Raw genomic sequence first — 19,108 nt, 5'->3', positions numbered from 1 at the left:
GGTTTATAGTTTTTAGTGACCCTGTGTGACCTTCAGCAAACTTTGCATAATCAATGGCAATATGTTGACAAAACCGATTGAAACCCATGAGTCGAATGGGAACATCCTCTCAATCGCTCCCAAAAATTAGAAAAAAATAGCTAAACAGCTGTGTCCTGACATGCACTGTGATTGTAAAGCATGAGGTGTGCAAAACGACATTGATTTGTTTTGAGTCTTCTTGCTCTGTTTATCTCTATGAAAATACCGCGTCAGATGTAGCGCTAAATATGCAGAATTAGAAGAGTGAAATGAATGTTGGGGAAGTACAAAAAAAGAAAAAAAATGGTGACAAATTGTATGTTTGTATCATGGTGTATTGTTGCATTTCTTTCTGCCGCGTGATGTTGTGCATGCGGTGCTTTCCCTTTGTAGCAGAAGCTGACAAACACACGTGTCCTCAGTCTCCCTTCAATTAAAAAAAAAAAAAAGGGACCGCAACCTTATGCATCGTGATTGTGTTTTGTTTGCCAGCCACGAGCCACACTGATACAACAAAACAAATCAATAAGTAGGACAAGCTAATAAATTCTGGTTGTAATTAGCTGGTGGCTGTAATTAGCTGCTGATCTACTTGCATCCATCAGTCAGTAGTGTTAATTAGATTAAGGTACAAATAAATAAATAAAGCAACACTTATATTCTAGGGCACTCATTAAGATACTTTTTCAAAGATAAGTTTTCAAATTAAAAAAAAGATATAAATATACACGAGCCCGGTGGTCGACTGGTTAGTGCGTCGGCCTCACAGTGCAGAGGTGCAGGGTTTGATTCCGGCTTCCGCCTTCCTATGTAGAATTTGCCTGTTGTCCCCAAGCCTGCGTGGGTTTTCTCCGGGTTTCCTCTCACATTCCAAAAACATGCATGACAGGCTGACTGAACACTCACAATTGTCCCTCGACGTGAGTGTGAGCACGGATGGTTGCTCGTCTATGTGTGTGCCCTGCAACTGGCTGCCAACCAGTTCAGGGTGTCCCCCACCCTCCTGCCCAAAGACAGCTGGAATAGGCGCCAGCGCACCCGTGAGAATAAGCGGATGAGAAAATGGATCAATGAATGGATACATGTTCACATACACAACACATTTTTTTTTCCTCATTTAAAAAATGCAAACACAAGATTCTATTTCAAAAATCTGTTGACAATATCTGAAATGTTCCCAAATAAACGATGCATTTGACATTTGTTCTCCATTAAACACGATGTTGGTGGATTTTTCAAGTTAAGGATACCAGAACAAGTCAGTTTTTCCATACATGGTTGAAGTTGGCCCAAACTGTGACTCAGAGCCCTTAATATCCTCATGCTACCAATACCTATGAGGGAAGAACAGGGGGAGAGAGGGGTGTGTGTGTGTGTGTGTGCGTGTGTGGATGCGGAACCCAGACCAGAAGCCAAAAGGGCAAAGTGCAAACTCGCTGAGAAATCCTCACTTAATACACTGCGGCGTGACACTCTCCAGCAAAGCTCTCTGCAGGAGGCGCCGGGTGAAAACGTGTCCCCATCCTGAGGACCTCCCAGAGTGAGAGCACTGTAAGTATATTCGTTGTATCAAAATGATGATATATTGATGTAGATAATACATCCGGCATCAGTAATGTAATAAAAGATGAGTGCGTTGCTGCTGTCATCACTTTAAAAGCATTTTTTGAAACAGGAAATTGTCATCAATTTTGTGGATAGCACATTGAAATGTCACAAGCCACCTTTTGATGATTTTCGGGGGGGACTATTTCCACTGAATATGAAAGGTTTGGTTTGGCTGAGGACAGCTGATTTCGTATTCTGACATCTATTCAATTGTAATCTGATGTTTGTGCCGCATGATTTAATCTTCCTTTGACTGCACACGAAATTGCTTGCATGCACAGAATCTTGGCTGCCCCAAATGTGAACTTTTAGAGCTGTGTCCAAAATGAAAACAACAACAACCACAAAAAAACTGCCTTGTCCAAATACACTCCCGGTGCATGTATGTGAATTAATGATTACGTTTTGTTGGGATATTCTTATGATGACTGTTAGCTTTAGCATGTCGTGCTCCAGTTTGTACTTGTGCAGACTTGATCCAATCAAGTGCAATGCATCATCCAAAAGCCACGAGTTGAATGGGAACAGCTATAAAGTAAAGTGAAACTATAGAAGTAATGCAATGCTATTACTGTGCCTCTAGTTTGCACTGCATCCTATTGAGGGTCGTTTGAGGCAGTTTAAAACATACGAATGAATTATGTTCAATCAATACCATGGAGAGTGTCAAATTTAAAAAAAATCAAATTGGCAGGGCTTTTCATGTATTTGCATAAAATTTGTTGCCCCGACGAACAGGGCAGAGCCGACGTGACAACGCGAACGGCTCTTTTTCAGCGACGTTTAACAAATGTTCTGCAATTTAAAATGAATGAATTAGCAAAACTATTTTATGAGGGAAATTAATAAATATGCAGTGGCCAATAAATGAATTTAAATTAACCAATTGTTCAGTTTATTTCGGATTACTTGACCATATTATGCCCCTTTTTCAATGCACAAAAAGAAATATTCCAGCAGCAAAATTCTGTTGCCATTGCAATGTGATCTACAATCTGCTGCTGGGTTTGGACACATCCGCTTTAGTGTGCGCGCACTATTATTTACCTGAGTAACTACTGATAACAGCCTTTATCTATAAGTTACCTCAGTTCAACAACCCTCGACCTTTCCATGTTAGGACACTGATTGCTCTCTTGTTGAGTCACCGTCGCGACAATGGCACGTGATCGACAGTAAGTATACACAGTCATTACTGAATTGTTTCTACTTTTATATGAATAGGATCCACCGGCGAAACCGCACCCGGTGTTGGTCGTCATGGCAAACGCACAACCATGCAATGCTGACAACTTGAGGCACAGGAGAATCTTAGCCCAGACGCCGGATGAGATGTCCAATCCTGGTATGATAGCACAGCACATGATAAATAAGATATGAGAAGAGAAATCAGGTAATCGTGCTCACCTGATTGACACGGTTAAAGAGGTATTAACCCTTTCGTGCACCCTGGAAGCTGATAACATGAGACGCTGTAGTAACTGGTAAACAAGACAATTGATGCAGTGTCCTTGGGTGCCTTGAAAGGCGCTTATAAATCAAATGTATTATTATTATTATTGTAAACATTTGTCGAATGGATGGATGGATGGAGTTTTGGTAGCATTTAGCACATCGGCTCATTGGCATGGCTATTGTTTTAGCCTTTTGATCAAGTCCGTTTTAAATAGTTTTGTTTCTAACAATAAACACCGTCATGTCCTTATGTATTTAATAGGAATTAAAAAAATGTTATTAGTTTATTATTTGTTTTCAAATCTTTAAATGATCTCGCGCCACCTTACCTCTCGGACCTCATCCGCCGCTACACACCTGCCCGGCGTCTCAGGTCTGCTGACTAGACATTATTCGAAGTACCAAGAACAAAGCGGAGGCTCAGAGGTGATCGAGCCTTTTCCGTTGCTGGTCCCTGTCTCTGGAATGACTTCTCACTGAACATTCGGCAAGCCCCCTCGCTGCCCATCTTTAAAACTCATTTGTATTCTATGGCATTTGACACGGCATGACTCAGACTTGATCTTAGTCCTACTGTTTGGTGCGTTCTACTGTCTTTGTTATTAACTTGTTGTTTTATTGTTGTACTGCACTTTGAATACAACGATGGTTGTTTTAAAGCAGGGGTGTCAAACTCATTTTTGTCGGGGGCCACATTGTAGTTCCGGTTTCCCTTGGTGGGCCATAATTTTGGGAAACCATATCCATGTTTAATCACTTCCACATATTACATGCATGCCGCACAACAAATTGATGGATAACTTGTTTGGAATCACAAGTCAAGAATATGGCCTGTTATTGTGGATCATGGAACTTGGCATGCTTTCGCGGGCCACATAAAATGATATGGCGGGCTAAATCTGGCCCCCGGGCCTTGACTTTGACACCTGTGTTTTAAAGTGCTCTTTAAATACAGTTGAGTTGAGTTGGGTTGAGGGTTGAGTTGGGTTGAGGTGGGAATATATAGAAACCTATCAAATAATCTAAATGATATCACTTTTTAAATTCTTTACTTTTTTTCTGGCTGATCATAAGCAAACACGCTCTTCTCGTACAGCTGGAAGCGGTGACGGCGCAAAGTTGGAGGATGTGGAACATTGGCGCGAACATGCGCAGGTCAACTCAAACCATCAGTCAACATGGAATATGACACACGCCTTGTATTTTAAAATATGAATGTGTAACCCTTGCAGAGGGTGAAGGTGAAGATCCTGCAGCAGGTCCAGGATCAGCTGAGTGACATTCTCGACAAGGAGCTGACAGAGCCTGTCCATGCGTCAGTCAATAGAAAGACGGCTAAAGTTGGTGCATCCAGGTAATAATTGTAAAAACGTGAGTGACGGAGGATAGCTTGCTTTCACCACCCAAAAAAAAAAAAGAAATTGCAAATACACAAATGAACTTTTTGTGACATTTTTTGTTTGGTGTAGTGTTATTAACAAAAAATCTCAAATCCAGGCCTAGGTTCACTAAAGATTAGGAAACACTGAGCTAGCTAAAATGAGATCTCTCTTCCATATGTGAAACATGTGAGTGTGTTTTTAATTTTAGATCTCACAAGATGGACGATGGCAAAGTGTTCATGGATCGAGCGTCGTTGCTAGAGTAAGCACGATTTTGCCGAATTATTGATGCACGTTTCTAATTTGACTGTGTAGGTGAATTTAAGACATTCCCACACATGCACAACTTGACATGAGCAACAAATGAGCAGTATTTACAGTCGGTAGTGCTTCTGAACTGACAAAGTATAAAAAAAGGAGTATTCTGACAGACATATTTGGATGTGGAAATCAATAAAAGTACTGTATCCACCCCCCCCCCCCCCCTCTTTGCCAGTGAGTTGTTTATGATCAGCCACATCAGGACCATCTACCACATGTTTGTAGCTGTGCTGCTCATCTTCTGTGTGAGCACGTTGGCCGTGGACTACATCGACCAGGGCAGGTCAGTGTGAAGAACAAACATGGCCCGCCCAAGATTCTTTATTTTTTTAGGGCCATATCTATCTGAGTACAGTCCGCAATTTGGATTCTGTTTGCGGATTATAGGTTTTGCTCACCTGCGGGTTTGTTCGATACACCCGCTGATATATGATTGATTGTGATGTGGGAAAATTGCTGGGGAAAAAAAAAGATGGGAGATGACCTTGGTGAATAGTACAGTACTGGTAAAAAAAATGAAGATAACTACTTCACGGATTTCGCTTCTTTTTGGAATGTAAACCCGGTGATAAACTAGGGAAAAAACAATTGTTCATTGTTTATATTGTCATATTTATCATGCCTTCAGGTCCATGGGGATTAAGTTGCAAAAAAAGTGCTCGGCAAAATTGCAAAATGTGGAGCAAATGTTGCTCCTCAAAGACTTTCAAGCTGTGCCTGCGATAGCGGTGACTTCTTGATCACTTTCGGGCAGGTTGGTGCTGGAGTTTGATCTGCTCTTCTATGCCTTTGGCAAGATGGGAACGGTTACCTGGGTGTGGGCGCTCATGTTCGTCTACTCCCTGCTTGTTCCCTACTACGTGTTGCTCTTTTGGGCTGCTTTGTACCACCGCCGCGGCTCCAAGTTGGGGCTGTCTCTGGGCACGGCTCTGGTCCTGGCTGCCCTCCAGATTTCTGTTCTGGGACTGTTTCCCATCCACACGGTCGTGCGGAACCAGCTGCCGCCGGCTTCCCGTTTTATCGTTGTGCTCGAGCAGGTCAGTGTGCAAATATTGTTTGACTCACAGTGATTAGATGAATGTTGGAGAGGTCATTTTTATCACACTTGTTTTATAACCAAACGACATTGTTGGCAAGTCAGCGTGACACAAGAGATAATTCAAAGTGGTCAGATAATGTTGGCAATATAATTCATATCTGCACTTGTGATGGTGAATTGGGACATTTTACCCACGCTTCCCTTACGCTCATATACAGTATGAAAATATTTTTTTTTTCCAGATTCGATTCCTGATGAAAAGCTACTCGTTCATGAGGGAAACGGCACCCGTCATAATGAAGAAGGCGCTAAAACCAGGTAGTGTTGGAAACAACAGCACATGACAATGACCCACAGCCGTTGTTAATAATCCAGCGGAAGCCCCAAAATAGGATCGTCCCCAAAAGTGGTCCAATTCAAAAGCTAAACCAAACTTAAGAATCCAAACCATCATCATGTGTTGCTTTTTCTGTTTCAACTTAGAACTTGCTGCGTACAACATGCGCAAATCATGAAAATGATTTCACCAATGCTAACATTTATACAGACTATTTCACATACTATAATGTATTTATTCGAACCGGTGAGTAGTTTTAATTTACTGTAATTTTATTAGGCCACATTGGGTTGACAAGAAAATAAAATAAAACTTAAAAGTCAACTCCATTTTATGTGGAAACCCCTTTGTTTCCAATTATAAGCAATTATAAGCAACATCCCCTGATCTTCCAACAGCAGTTGGAAAAAAAAAAAGGTGCTATGGTTTGGATAAAGTCACGTTCCATCATTTCTTATGGGAGACAATTACCGGTATTTTGAAATTACAACAACTTGGAAGCTTGCAGCCTATGTCACAGAATTTTGGTTCGAAGATTCTGTCTGAAACGAAACGAAACCATCTGCCGTTGGAGATTATATATAATGATAATAATAAGAAAAATAATATAATGTTATGTGTGGGCAGCCCGGTGGTCCAGCGGTTCGCGCGTCGACCTCACAGTGCAGAGGTACCGGGTTCAATTCCAGCTCCAGCCTCCCTGTGTGGAGTTTGCATATCATACATAAATGTTTATATGAATGAAGATAAGCCACATCATATACTGTATTCATATTTGATGCTTTTTCCATAAACAAACACTTTTGTTTTGTAAATATACCCAGATTCATTCATTCATTCATCTTCCTAACCGCTTGATCCTCACTAGGGTCGCGGGGGGTGCTGGAGCCAATCCCAGCTGTCTCCGGGCAGTAGGCGGGGGACACCCTGAATCGGTTGCCAGCCAATCGCAGGGCACACAGAGACAAACAACCATCCACGCTCACACTCACACCTAGGGACAATTTAGAGTGTTCAATCAGCCTGCCATGCATATTTTTGGAAAGTGGGAGGAAACCGGAGCACCCGGAGAAAACCCACGGAGGCCCGGGGAGAACATGCAAACTCCACACAGGGAGGCCGGAGCTGGAATCGAACCCGGTACCTCTGCACTGTGAAGCCGACGTGCTAACCACTGGACTACCGGGCCGCCCAATATACCCAGATGTAGAAGATAAAAGGATGACTGAAACGTGGCAAAATGTTCCATAAAGGACAATAAAGCCCTTCAGCGGCTAATTTCATAGGATTATTTGGTGGTAACTACACAGTCGTCTCAACAATAAAGGTTGGGTGTGGGCTACAAATCCCCTTTATGGTACCCTGAAGCTGAAGAATTCACAAACATCTGGAAATGTTGTTTTTTTTTAATTATAATTTTTTTTTCAAGAGCATCAATAGCGGTCTTTGATGGTTTTGATCTAATGCGTTTCAGGGGACAAAATCCACTTCCCAACATTTTCCAGTTACCTTTACTTCCTTTTCTGTCCCACTCTTATCTACAGGGAATCGTATCCCAGGTAAGATGGCTGCTGTCTGTTTTCACATGTTCCAACATTTAGCAAACTGAAGCGCTATTCCCTCAAAATGCATTTTTTGGGGAGGGAGGGATCATTTTGGGCAGCGTAGTGTAAAGAGTGGTATGTAGGTTCCACCTTGGACTAGTTGCTGGCCATTTGCCACAATGGACAGTTTCAAGTCTGCCATAAACCGAAGATGCATGTTTTTGGAATGTGGGAGGGCGGCTGAGTAGCCTGAGAAAACTCACACAAACATTTCGCGACAGTGATGCATTTTAACCAAGGCAACCTGGATTATAAAAATGTCAGTTTTCGGGATTTGGCGCGCAGCTATTTGCTACTTTTGTTCTCTTTCTGAAACACCCCAAAATTGCACCAAAGCATGTCTAATATAAAACTAGTGCTTTGGCGCCATCTTAGTGCCAATGGAACTATGTGAAAATGAGGGGCGAAGCTTATATTAGATGAGATGGGTCAAAGCACTAATAGAAATGTGGGACTTTTCCACCATTTTGTAATATTGTCATGTTCCTGTTCTGGGCCTGGCCAGCAGGTGGCAGACTGAGCGGACTTGCTGGCTGCACACCTGCTGCCAATCTGTCAATTACGGAACTGCGTATTTAAGCACCCGCAATCTGTCTTCTGGTTGTCGGAGTATTGTTATGCCTTACTGTTTCCATGCTCATAGACTATTCTTGCTATAGATCTCGTCGTGTTTCGCTTTTGAACTCTCGGTACCAATGGTTTTTTAAGTATTGAGTTTTATTTTGTGATTTGGCTTTCTCTTGCGTGTATTTTGATACATTGTTTTTGTTTGTCTTTGCGATCCTTATTTTCCTCCCTTGCCTTTTGTGCAAGCGCTTTTTGTTGTTTGTTTTTTTGTGCCCTCTGGTCCTTGTTTTGACCAGCGCTTTATGTTATCTCTTAGTCGTGGCGATTTTTGTATTAAAAACATATTTTTGCAACGGAGACCTTATTGACGTCTACACTTTGGGGGGTCCAAACTTAATTCGGCTTGTCCGAAACGTAACAAATATCACTTTAAAATTCTTGATTTCGGGGGCGATATTTGCTCTTGGCAGCAGAGCTCCATCCCCACCCTCTGAGAATAGCGGGGCATTTATTCGTAGGGAGTAATTAAGTAATCATTATTTGAGTAATCAACACTTCTCGTGTCCAATACCAACTTGTATTTTCTTCCAGGAACACACACATAAGATGGAAATACGTCGCTGTCACTGTGACCATGGTGAGCTGTGTTCATTACCCAGCATGCCCTCTGAAGTCTGATTGGCGCCATACTGGATATTGATTGGCACGCCATTCACAGATCCTGGGCAGCCTCTTTTATGGCTACTTCATCCTGGTGCGCCTGTGCGTGCCCGTCTTTACGTCGGAGAGCGAACAGCCGTTTGGCAAGCGAGCCATGGTCCTCGCCGTGTTCCACTCCATACTACCAGGTTTCTGTCCGCTTATAAACAGCACTCTGAACACTACCGTTTGTTTGCTGGGCACCGATGAGCTCATAGCTGTTTAGTGTTCGTCTGAAGCCGTTTCAAAACGTCGCTCGCCGGTTCGCAGGCATCATGCTGCTGCTGCTGTGCTTCTTCGCCTTCTTGCACTGCTGGCTCAACCTCTTCGGGGAGCTGCTCCGCTTTGCTGACAGAATGTTCTACAAGGTCAGCAACACCATCATCAGTGACCTGACGTACACTTTCATCAAATTCCATTGATCCAACGGGAATAACTGCTTTGAGGAACTAGTCCAACACGTGCCCCCGATCAATACCAATAGGATTTTAAATCGCCACCACATAAACAATTTATTCAGCTATCAAAAATGACCATCTTGAATATGAACGTTGCTGGGTGGGAGAGCAAGACATTGACAAATTTTGCTGTCTAATTGTTGAACAATGTACAAGAAATCTTCTTGTCAAACGTTGCTTTTTGTTCTAAACAACGCTATTGCATGGGTTTTCTCCGGGTACTCCGGTTTCCTCCCACATTCCAAAAAACATGCATAGCAGGCTGATTGAACACACTAAATTGTCCCTAGGTGTGAGTGTGAGCGCGCATGGCTGTACGTCTCTGGATGGCCTGCATTTGGCTGGCAACCAGTTCAGGGTGTCCCCCGCCTACTGCTATTGATTTTGACCCTTTCAGGGAGCGTGGTTGTGCGTGAGAACTTGATTCTATTTTCTGTCCAATTGTTGAGTGACGTGAGGGAAAAGGAAAGACATGTTCCTTGTCAAACATTTCCTTTGTTGTTGTTGTTCTCAAGAGCTTTATTGATTTTGATCCTGTCATGGGGTAGTGCAAAACTCTTTTGGTTTTCATTTGAATTACTGTACCATGGAATGAGGAAGCTATGCCGAAAAAAAAAGTTGAAATGAAGTGAAATCCCATTTCAGCAAACTTTTATCAAATTTAAAGTTGGGCAATTGGACAAAATACATTTTGCGAATCTTTCACACAGAAGAGTTGACAGAACTACCGTAATTGTATAATATATAGATATACTGTGAACAACTCGGCAAATTGTTTTGGAGTAATTAACTTGCTTGCTTTGTTGTGCTAACTAACATGCTTGCTATAAATGTCAATGATCCATATTTTACGGTTATTACAACTTCAATGACCATTTTAGCTCCCCAAAATACAAGTTGTTTTTTTTTTTTACAATGGGAGGAGGGCAGTTGTTCTATAGATTGCTACTGATTTTGATTGACTGTCGAGGAGCAAGGTTGCATGTGAAAGCAGGAACCGTTTTGATTCGCATTTTTGTAGAATGGGGGGGGGGAAGCGACTTGGTGTCAGTCATTTGCTTATTAGTCAAAAAAAAAAGGATTGATTTTGCACGCTTGACTGTTGTCAATCAAGTAATTGGTTACACTGCTTTTATTTTGACGTGTCACTGCAGTGATTGTTGGCACGTCTGCAAGACCCCACTTGATTTTGATTATCGTCTTCTTGTTCCACAGGACTGGTGGAACTCGACGTCTTTTGCCAATTACTACCGCACGTGGAACGTGGTGGTGCACGACTGGCTCTACTACTACGGCTACAGGGACTTCCTCTCAGTAAGGCGCTGCTACTCGAGATCATCTCAAGAGATAAACGTTGCATTTTCGGGAGACGGGAAGATGTATGTCGTTGTATCATAATACTTTGAAAAGGGGGTGGGGGGAGTTTACAAAAGTTTACATAATTCAAGTTGGATTTTTCTGTTAAAAGTTGTAATATTATGACAAAAGTTTTATGGGGGGGGGGATTTACGAGATTAAAATAACATTTTTGAAGTAAAAATTCCATTCTGTGAGATTCACGTTGTGGGTTTTTCATTGAAAGAAAAAAAATCGTTTTATAAAAATAAAATTGTATTTTTTGGGGGGAGTGGTAACTTTGGAGAAACGATGTTATCGGATGAGATGAAAGTAGTATTTTTGGAGAAACTCATAACGTTACAAAATCAAAATTGAATTTTTATTTAATAGATTGGATGAAATTTAAGTATTTTGGTGGGCAAAACAAATCGATTTTACGAGTCAGATTTTTGGACGGAAAAGTCATCATTTGGTAAAGTATGATTACAAGAATTAAGTAGCATTTTTGGAATAAAACAATTTTACAAAATAGATCTCCTTTTTTTGTAGCTCAAAAACTCTCACCGAATGACAATGAAACTTTACTGTATACTGAGAGTAAAACGAGTCCTAATTGCACACAATGTAGGTCAGATTTTTCAAAAACACTAAATTATTTAGTGACACAATGTCCTTACTTAGCTAAATTCATGTTGTATTTATAAAGATGATGTCACAACATTAAAGTTGCATAAAAAAACTGCTATCATATTCATGCGATAGATGCAAGTCACAGACGGTCACGTGGGCAAGTCCATACAAGCAAAGTGAAATGAAATGAACCACGATGAACAGTAAAAACAAGGAATTGTGTCTCCACCGTCTGTGTACGATGACCAAAATAAATGAATAATGACATCACGAGAGGGCTCGGTGAGTTGCCGTTTCTTATTTTTCATTTGCAATCTCCACAGCTGTCGAAAAGGAAGTTCCGCACAGCTGCCATGTTGTCTGTCTTCATCGTGTCGGCCGTGGTGCACGAGTATGCCTTGGCCATGGGCTTTGGATTTTTCTATCCTGTCATGTTTTGCCTCTTCGCCATCTTCGGAGGTAACCCACAAATTCCATTCTAGGAAAGTCGGACTGAGTCCTCCATTGTTTTGTTTTCTAAATGCCATCGATTGGAAGGCTCCGAAATTTGAGCAAATAATAATAATCGGCGTCTTTCAAGATCACCTTACAGAAGATAATTAATTTTAATTCATTCTAGATACTTTAATTAATCTCACTCATTTACAATAATTGAGAAAAAAGAGAGAAAAAACGCATTATTATGACATACAGGAATGATAATAGTAAAATGGAGCATGCAGACATAAGATGGAAATATATGAAATGCAAATATTTGTTTTTTTTTAATTTATTAGAAGAGTTAATTTTGTCACTATTAAGCTTTATTCTCGTATATTATCGACACCGATAATGAGAATACCAGGGAGTAATAATAAATGAAAATATAAATAATCAAATTAACCTTCAAATAATACTTTTGATACTCAAAAATATGTATTATTGTTATGTTACTTGTAGTGTAATTATTTATATTTCATTCTTATTAGATATTAAACATCACTGCCAATAATAATGCAAAAGAACCATTTTATTGTGCATGATTTATACAAGGGGTGGGTACCTGAAATGATGGAGGGGCTATCATTTTTCATTAGCGCGACTGGGCGCTCACATCAGACCGCAAACCTCCGAACCAGATATATGGGAAACCCCCATTTGAAAAATATGTGCATGTCAATTTTTTAACCAATGTATATCACAGATCTATATTTCAATATGCATTTTGCATGCAAAACAGAGTTTGGCTCCCTAAAATGAAAACATAAATGAATACAGTTATACTGGGGGGGGGAATCCACAGCAGGCAATCCGTGAATGCGTTACGGGTCCACTTTTGTAGAAGAAACATGTTTATAATTCAACCCCACACCAAATATATATTTTTTCAATTAAGTGAGGGTGCCCATTTATGATTTACACTAGCTCCATTAATAGTGTGAGAGATGAAATGCATATTGTACAAATATATTATTTAAAACGAGAATACACGGTTTTCCTGCAAAGTGTGAGTAACGTGGTCATGAAGAAAATCCGCATCCATTAGATTGCCAGATTATCATTATGTTTGTTTCACGGTAAGGAGAACATACAATAAAGCCATTATGGTTATTATTAGGATTATTATCCCATTAAAGTTTGTTTTGATTCGAGAATTGGTTTTGATCATCATGTGCTGCCATTCTTTCAGTTGTCTTTAACTTCACCATGAATGACAAGCGTCAGAACCCCGTGTTCAACATCATCATGTGGGCGTGTCTCTTCCTGGGTCAGGGCGTCCAGGTGTGCCTCTACTGTCAGGAGTGGTACGCTCAAATACGGTGTCCTCGCACTGGGGTATGGAACACGCACACACAAACACACTGTACAGTACATCCTGCGGGTGGCGCAATACCGCAGTCGGCCTTAAAATAACATTTTAATATTCTTAACTGTTGAAGACTAAAGGCAAGATTTTGCTTGAGCAAAAAAATAAAAATAAATGCAAAAGAGTTAAGTAGCAGATTTGGGAGAGAAAATGTCGGCGTTTTAAAAAGCTGCAGTCATATATGAATTGAAATTTTTAGAAAAAAGTTATATACCTTGGGTGGCATGGTGCATGATTGGTTAGCACGTCCTCCTGACAAGTGCGAAGGTGTGGAGACTAAATTTGAATTTTTGGGTGGAGGGGAAAAAAATCACAATTGTGAAATTGTTGTTGCTGTTTGCTTTTCTTAATTTTACAAGAATAAATTTGTATTTTTTAGAGACAGTGCATTTAAAAAATTGGATTGCATATTTCTCTTTATTTATTTATCCATCATATCTATTTATTTACATATTATTATTTTTATTTTGTCCTTTTGTATTATTTTATCCTTCCACTGTTCAGTGATCTGAACTCCTGTCCACTGCTTGTGTAGCATTATTGATCAATGTCAGTCCAATAATCGATCCTGCCATATTTTAAGATTGGCAGATGACGCATCTATAAAACACAATGACATGTTCAACGTTTAACCTCGGAAAGCCTCCAGCGGTTGATGAAGTCGAGGATTTACTGGACAGATGGCGTACTTAAAGGCCTTTAAGTACGGCCGGCCCCCAATTCATGGTTAAGGCGTCCAGTGGTGCGCCATCCCTAAAATGAGATTAAAATAGAACGTGCTAATAAAAATGAAAAGCGGCATTATGTGTGTATGAGGTTACTAGAAAGATTTTTGTTGTTGTTGTTTTTAACAGAATAGCTTTTGGGAGCTGGTGACGCCTCGCTCCTGGTCTTGCGGCTACCAAGGATGAACAGTGGAAAGCAGCAAACCATGAGGGTCAAGAAGGACTGAAACATCGGAGTTTACAATTATTCAAGTCACTCGAAGGCAGGGCTGTGGAGCCTTCTTTCCATCAGGGCCCATTTTCTTCAAGTCATTAAAAAATTTGGAGAATTGAGACATAATCACAACAATACATTAATGTTTGACGTGAGAATACAGTGCTATTTTTCAACTCGTGCAAGGTTAAAGTCACTTTGTGGGACTGAAGTTGGGTTTGTTGGGGGGGAAACAAATAGATGCAGTGTAATTCTATGAGAGTTAATTCAGATTTTTTTAAGTGGAGATAAGTCATAATGTAATGAGACAAAAATTGTTAGATGTCATATTTTTGAAAAAAAATTTGTAACAAGTCACAATTTTACAAGACGAATTTAAAAGATATTTTCTCCAGGAAAAAGTGTGGAATCTTACGAGTCATTATTTTGAAAACTTAAAAAAGCTGCCATTTTTTTTTTTGTCGGTCTTTTTATTTAGCAGGAAAAAAGCCAATCCATCATGACATGTGTTATGGAATTTTTCTGGAAGAAAATGTTTTTCAAAGCCTTAGTTTCATGTCAGTCATATTTTTTCCAGATATTTTTTTTTCTGAGTATTTTTCTTTAGGAGAATAAAAGAGCCAGATTCAATTTGAAATTTGAGAAAAAATCTCCCATTGAAACATTTGACCTGCCGAAGTCCTCTGAAAAAATATGACGCAACGATGGAGCAAATCTTTAGCATTGTTAAAAACATATCTTGTACCCTGATCTATCTTCATGGTGCTGCATAAACACTGGCTTTACTTTTGTGTCAAGTTTACTGAAGACAAATGCACTGCATATACTTGAAGGTCTCACATGTCACTGTGTACAAAATAAAGTTCATCGTTCATTGTGAGAATAAAACATTTTCATTGATCTTCCTACTTTATTTGCATTAACCCTTTCATGCACCAATAATAACCTGTAATCTGATAAACTGTCCACTGTATGTTTATAACCGCTGTCCCTGAAAGGGTTAAACATCATCTGGTGAGCCATTTCACACACACACACAGGAGCGCGTGTGTGTGCACTTGTGTTTTTAATCCCACTGTGGTAAAGGTCAAGCAACAATGCGCTATCTGCTTTCTTATCGTCTGTCACAAAGCTTGTGTGTGTGTGTGTGTGTGTGTGTGATGTCATCATACAGGAAGCGTTGGATTAGCATTGGTGCACTGTTTGCTTTTGTGATGTAACGCTATGTACACTGATACGTTCTTAATTCCAATGCGCTGAAACACACGGCCACTCTCATTGCATTCTGCATACGCAAATCGTTTTTACATTTGTATTGGTATTGCAGTATTTAAGGGTAGTTTAGTTAAATTGTTGCTGTTGTACGAAGGACAGTCAAGGAAATTATATCATAGATGTATCATACGATAAAACCTTTGTCTCACAATGGAGACATTTCCAGTTTACAACAGCAAAATAATGAAAAGCAGAAAGTAGAAGACATAAAGTAGGTAAGCATAAATATAAAAATAAGCATATTAAAAATGGGTGAGTTGAGGTGAGTTCAGTTTTTCAGGTCTGTCTATTCAATAGCCTGACAGCAGTCGGCAGGAACGAGCGGCGGTACCTCTCCTTCTTGCAGCGCCGGTGCATCAGTCTCCCATCATAGCTTTTAGCTTAGTTAGCATCCTTCTGTTGCCCACCTCCTCCAGAGTGTCCAGGGAGCAGCCCAGGACACAGCTGGCCGTCCTGACCAATCGATCCAGTCTCTCTCTCTCAAGGGCTGAGATGCTGTCTGACCAGCAGACTATGCCATAATGAATGGCCGAGGCCACCACAGAGTCGTAGAAGGTCTTAAAGAGTGACCCCTGAACTGCAAAAGACCTCCGTTTTCTGAGCAGGAAGAGCTCTGCCCCTTCCTGATCAGAGCGTCCGTGTTGGTTCGTATATCATTTTGAGGTTTAAAAAAGTTGCATTTTTAAAAAGACTGAACATTACAAGAATAAAGTCATATTAAAAGCGATCTAATAGTCAAATATCAGATGGATTTTTTTTTTTTACTTTTGAGAAAGTAATGTTTTAAGGGAAAAGTCCCATTACACAATTAAAAATGTTGTCTTTTGTCTGAGGGGAAAAGTATGTTGTGAAAATTAAGTATGAAATGACCCGAGGTGATCATGTGATCATCATCGGAACTGATCAGAGACGGCGGGAAAAGCAGAGCGGGAACCGGGAAGGCATGCAACCCGACAGCGGGCATCAAGGGAAGGATGCCAGGTGTATTTTCTGACAAAACTATTCATTGGAAGGGTGGGGAAAATGACATATACAAATGAAATGAACACCACAGGTTACTTGTTATTGATTTTAGAAGCTTCTCAGAAAAATAAGGACAATTAAGAACATAATTTTACAAAAGCATTTTTAATGAACTTTAAGGACCAGTGGGAACCCGGTAGAGTGTTCAGGAACTACCTGGTAGTTGAATGGTAAGTGCATCAGCGTTGTGCTGCAGAGGTGCAGGGTTCGATGCCTGCTCCGGCCTTTCTGTGAGTTCTCAAAAATGTGTGTGGCTGTGCATTTTCTGATCCTCTTCGACGCACAACTATTCGTGCTCCCACTCACATCTATGGACAATGTAAAGTGGTTGTTCATCACCCGACTGGTAGTCGAATGATTTGTGTGTTGACATTGCGTTGCGGAGGTGCAGGGTTCAATTCCAGCTCCAACCTTCCTGTGTGTTCTCAAAAACATGCAACATGGTCGGGGGTTTTTTGTGCTCAAAACGCCTTGCTATACATGGCCGTTTTTTTCGGCTAAAAACACCTGACTATATATATACATGTTCGGTTTTTTTTCCGGCCCAAAACTCCTTTCTATATATATATATATATATATATATATATATATGGTATTTTTTTGTGTGCTCAAAACGCCGTACTATACATGGTTGTTTTTTTCGGCTAAAAACATCTATACATGGCCGTTTTTTTCCAGCTAAAAACGCCTTACAATACATGGCCGTTTTTTTTCGGCTAAAAACATCTTACTATACATGGCCGTTTTTTTCGGTAAAAAACGCCTTACGATACATAGTCGTTTTCTTCGGCTAAAAACGCCTTACTTACAATACAAGGTTGTTTGTTTTGGCCCAAAACGGCTTACTATTCATGGTCGTTTTTTTCGGCTAAAAACGCCTTACTATATATGTGGTATTTTTTTTGTGTGCTCAAAACGCCTGACTATACATGATCATTTATTTTGGCTAAAAACATCTTACTATATATGGCCGTTTTTTTCGGCTAAAAACGCCTTACTATACATAGTCGTTTTTTTCGGCCCAAAACACCTTACTATCCATGGTCGGGTTTTTTTGGGCCAAATGGATTACTATACATGGCCGTTTTTTTCGGCTAAAAACACCTGACTATATATATACATGTTCGTTTTTTTTTCCGGCCCAAAACTCCTTTCTATATATATATATATATATATATATATGGTATTTTTTTGTGTGCTCAAAACGCCGTACTATACATGGTTGTTTTTTTCGGCTAAAAACATCTATACATGGCCGTTTTTTTCCAGCTAAAAACGCCTTACAATACATGGCCGTTTTTTTTCGGCTAAAAACATCTTACTATACATGGCCGTTTTTTTCGGTAAAAAACGCCTTACGATACATAGTTGTTTTCTTCGGCTAAAAACGCCTTACTTACAATTCAAGGTTGTTTGTTTTGGCCCAAAACGGCTTACTATTCATGGTCGGTTTTTTCGGCTAAAAACGCCTTACTATATATGTGGTATTTTTTTTGTGTGCTCAAAACGCCTGACTATACATGATCATTTATTTTGGCTAAAAACATCTTACTATATATGGCCGTTTTTTTCGGCTAAAAACGCCTTACTATACATAGTCGTTTTTTTCGGCCTAAACACCTTACTATCCATGGTCGGGTTTTTTTGGGACAAATGGATTACTATACATGCCCGTTTTTTTCGGCTAAAAACTCCTTACGATACATAGTTTTTTTTCGGCCCAAAACGTCTTAATATACATGGTCGTTTTTTTCTGCGAAAAACATCTTACTATACATGGCCGTTTTTTTCGGTAAAAAACGCCTTACGATACATAGTCGTTTTCTTCGGCTAAAAACGCCTTACTTACAATTCAAGGTTGTTTGTTTTGGCCCAAAACGGCTTACTATTCATGGTCGTTTTTTTCGGCTAAAAACGCCTTACTATATATGTGGTATTTTTTGTGTGTGCTCAAAACGCCTGACTATACATGATCATTTATTTTGGCTAAAAACATCTTACTATATATGGCCGTTTTTTTCGGCTAAAAACGCCTTACTATACATAGTCGTTTTTTTCGGCCCAAAACACCTTACTATCCATGGTCGGGTTTTTTTGGGCCAAATGGATTACTATACATGCCCGTTTTTTTCGGCTAAAAACTCCTTACGATACATAGTTTTTTTTCGGCCCAAAACGTCTTAATATACATGGTCGTTTTTTTCTGCGAAAAACATCTTACTATACATGGCCGTTTTTGTCGGCTAAAAACGCCTTACTGTGCATGGTCGTTTTTCTGCTAAAAACACCTCACTATACATGGTCATTTTTTTCGGCCCAAAATGTCTTTCTATATATGGTCTTTTTTTGGGGGGGGGATAAAAATGCCCTACTATACATTGTCGTTTTTTTTCGGCTAAAAACGCCTTACGATATGGTCGTTCTTTTGGGCCCAAAATGCCTTCCTATACATGGTAATTGTTTTTCAGCTAAAAACGCCTTAGTATACACGGTCGTTTTTTGGGCTAAAAACGCCGTACTACACATGGTCGGGTTTTTTTTCAGCCCAAAATGCCTTAATATACGT

General features: G+C 40.1%; 1 protein-coding gene across 2 annotated transcripts; it reads left to right on the top strand.

Moving 5' to 3' along the window:
* Nucleotides 1–114: 114 nt before the first annotated feature.
* soat2 (sterol O-acyltransferase 2) lies at nucleotides 115–14,450 on the top strand. Of its 2 annotated transcripts, XM_052077273.1 has the most exons (16): nucleotides 115–1,572; nucleotides 2,854–2,974; nucleotides 4,181–4,239; nucleotides 4,317–4,438; nucleotides 4,675–4,728; nucleotides 4,963–5,070; nucleotides 5,542–5,824; nucleotides 6,069–6,144; nucleotides 7,638–7,722; nucleotides 8,926–8,971; nucleotides 9,053–9,182; nucleotides 9,304–9,401; nucleotides 10,707–10,805; nucleotides 11,783–11,918; nucleotides 13,129–13,274; nucleotides 14,160–14,450. In XM_052077273.1, exons 2-16 carry the CDS (start codon nucleotides 2,890–2,892, stop codon nucleotides 14,214–14,216), a joined length of 1,584 nt encoding a protein of 527 aa, XP_051933233.1. In that variant the 5' UTR covers nucleotides 115–1,572; nucleotides 2,854–2,889; the 3' UTR covers nucleotides 14,217–14,450. The 2 variants fall into 2 exon arrangements, with proteins under 2 accessions (XP_051933233.1, XP_051933234.1); XM_052077274.1 differs by lacking the exon at nucleotides 4,181–4,239.
* The last annotated feature ends 4,658 nt before the right edge of the window (nucleotides 14,451–19,108 follow it).

The sequence above is a fragment of the Hippocampus zosterae genome, chromosome 9 (genome assembly GCF_025434085.1).
Source record: "Hippocampus zosterae strain Florida chromosome 9, ASM2543408v3, whole genome shotgun sequence".
Classification (NCBI taxonomy): Eukaryota; Metazoa; Chordata; class Actinopteri; order Syngnathiformes; family Syngnathidae; genus Hippocampus; species Hippocampus zosterae.
This window is presented reverse-complemented; position numbering and strand designations above follow the sequence as displayed.

What these genes read in the sequence shown, in the direction of transcription:
- soat2 (XM_052077273.1), top strand. Translation starts at nt 2,890, where the DNA reads ATGGCAAACGCACAACCATGCAATGCTGACAACTTGAGGCACAGGAGA. An exon ending in TTATCGTTGTGCTCGAGCAG is followed by an intron (nt 5,825 to 6,068) that starts GTCAGTGTGCAA and finishes TTTTTTTTCCAG; the next exon opens with ATTCGATTCCTGATGAAAAG. An exon ending in TCGCTGTCACTGTGACCATG is followed by an intron (nt 8,972 to 9,052) that starts GTGAGCTGTGTT and finishes CGCCATTCACAG; the next exon opens with ATCCTGGGCAGCCTCTTTTA.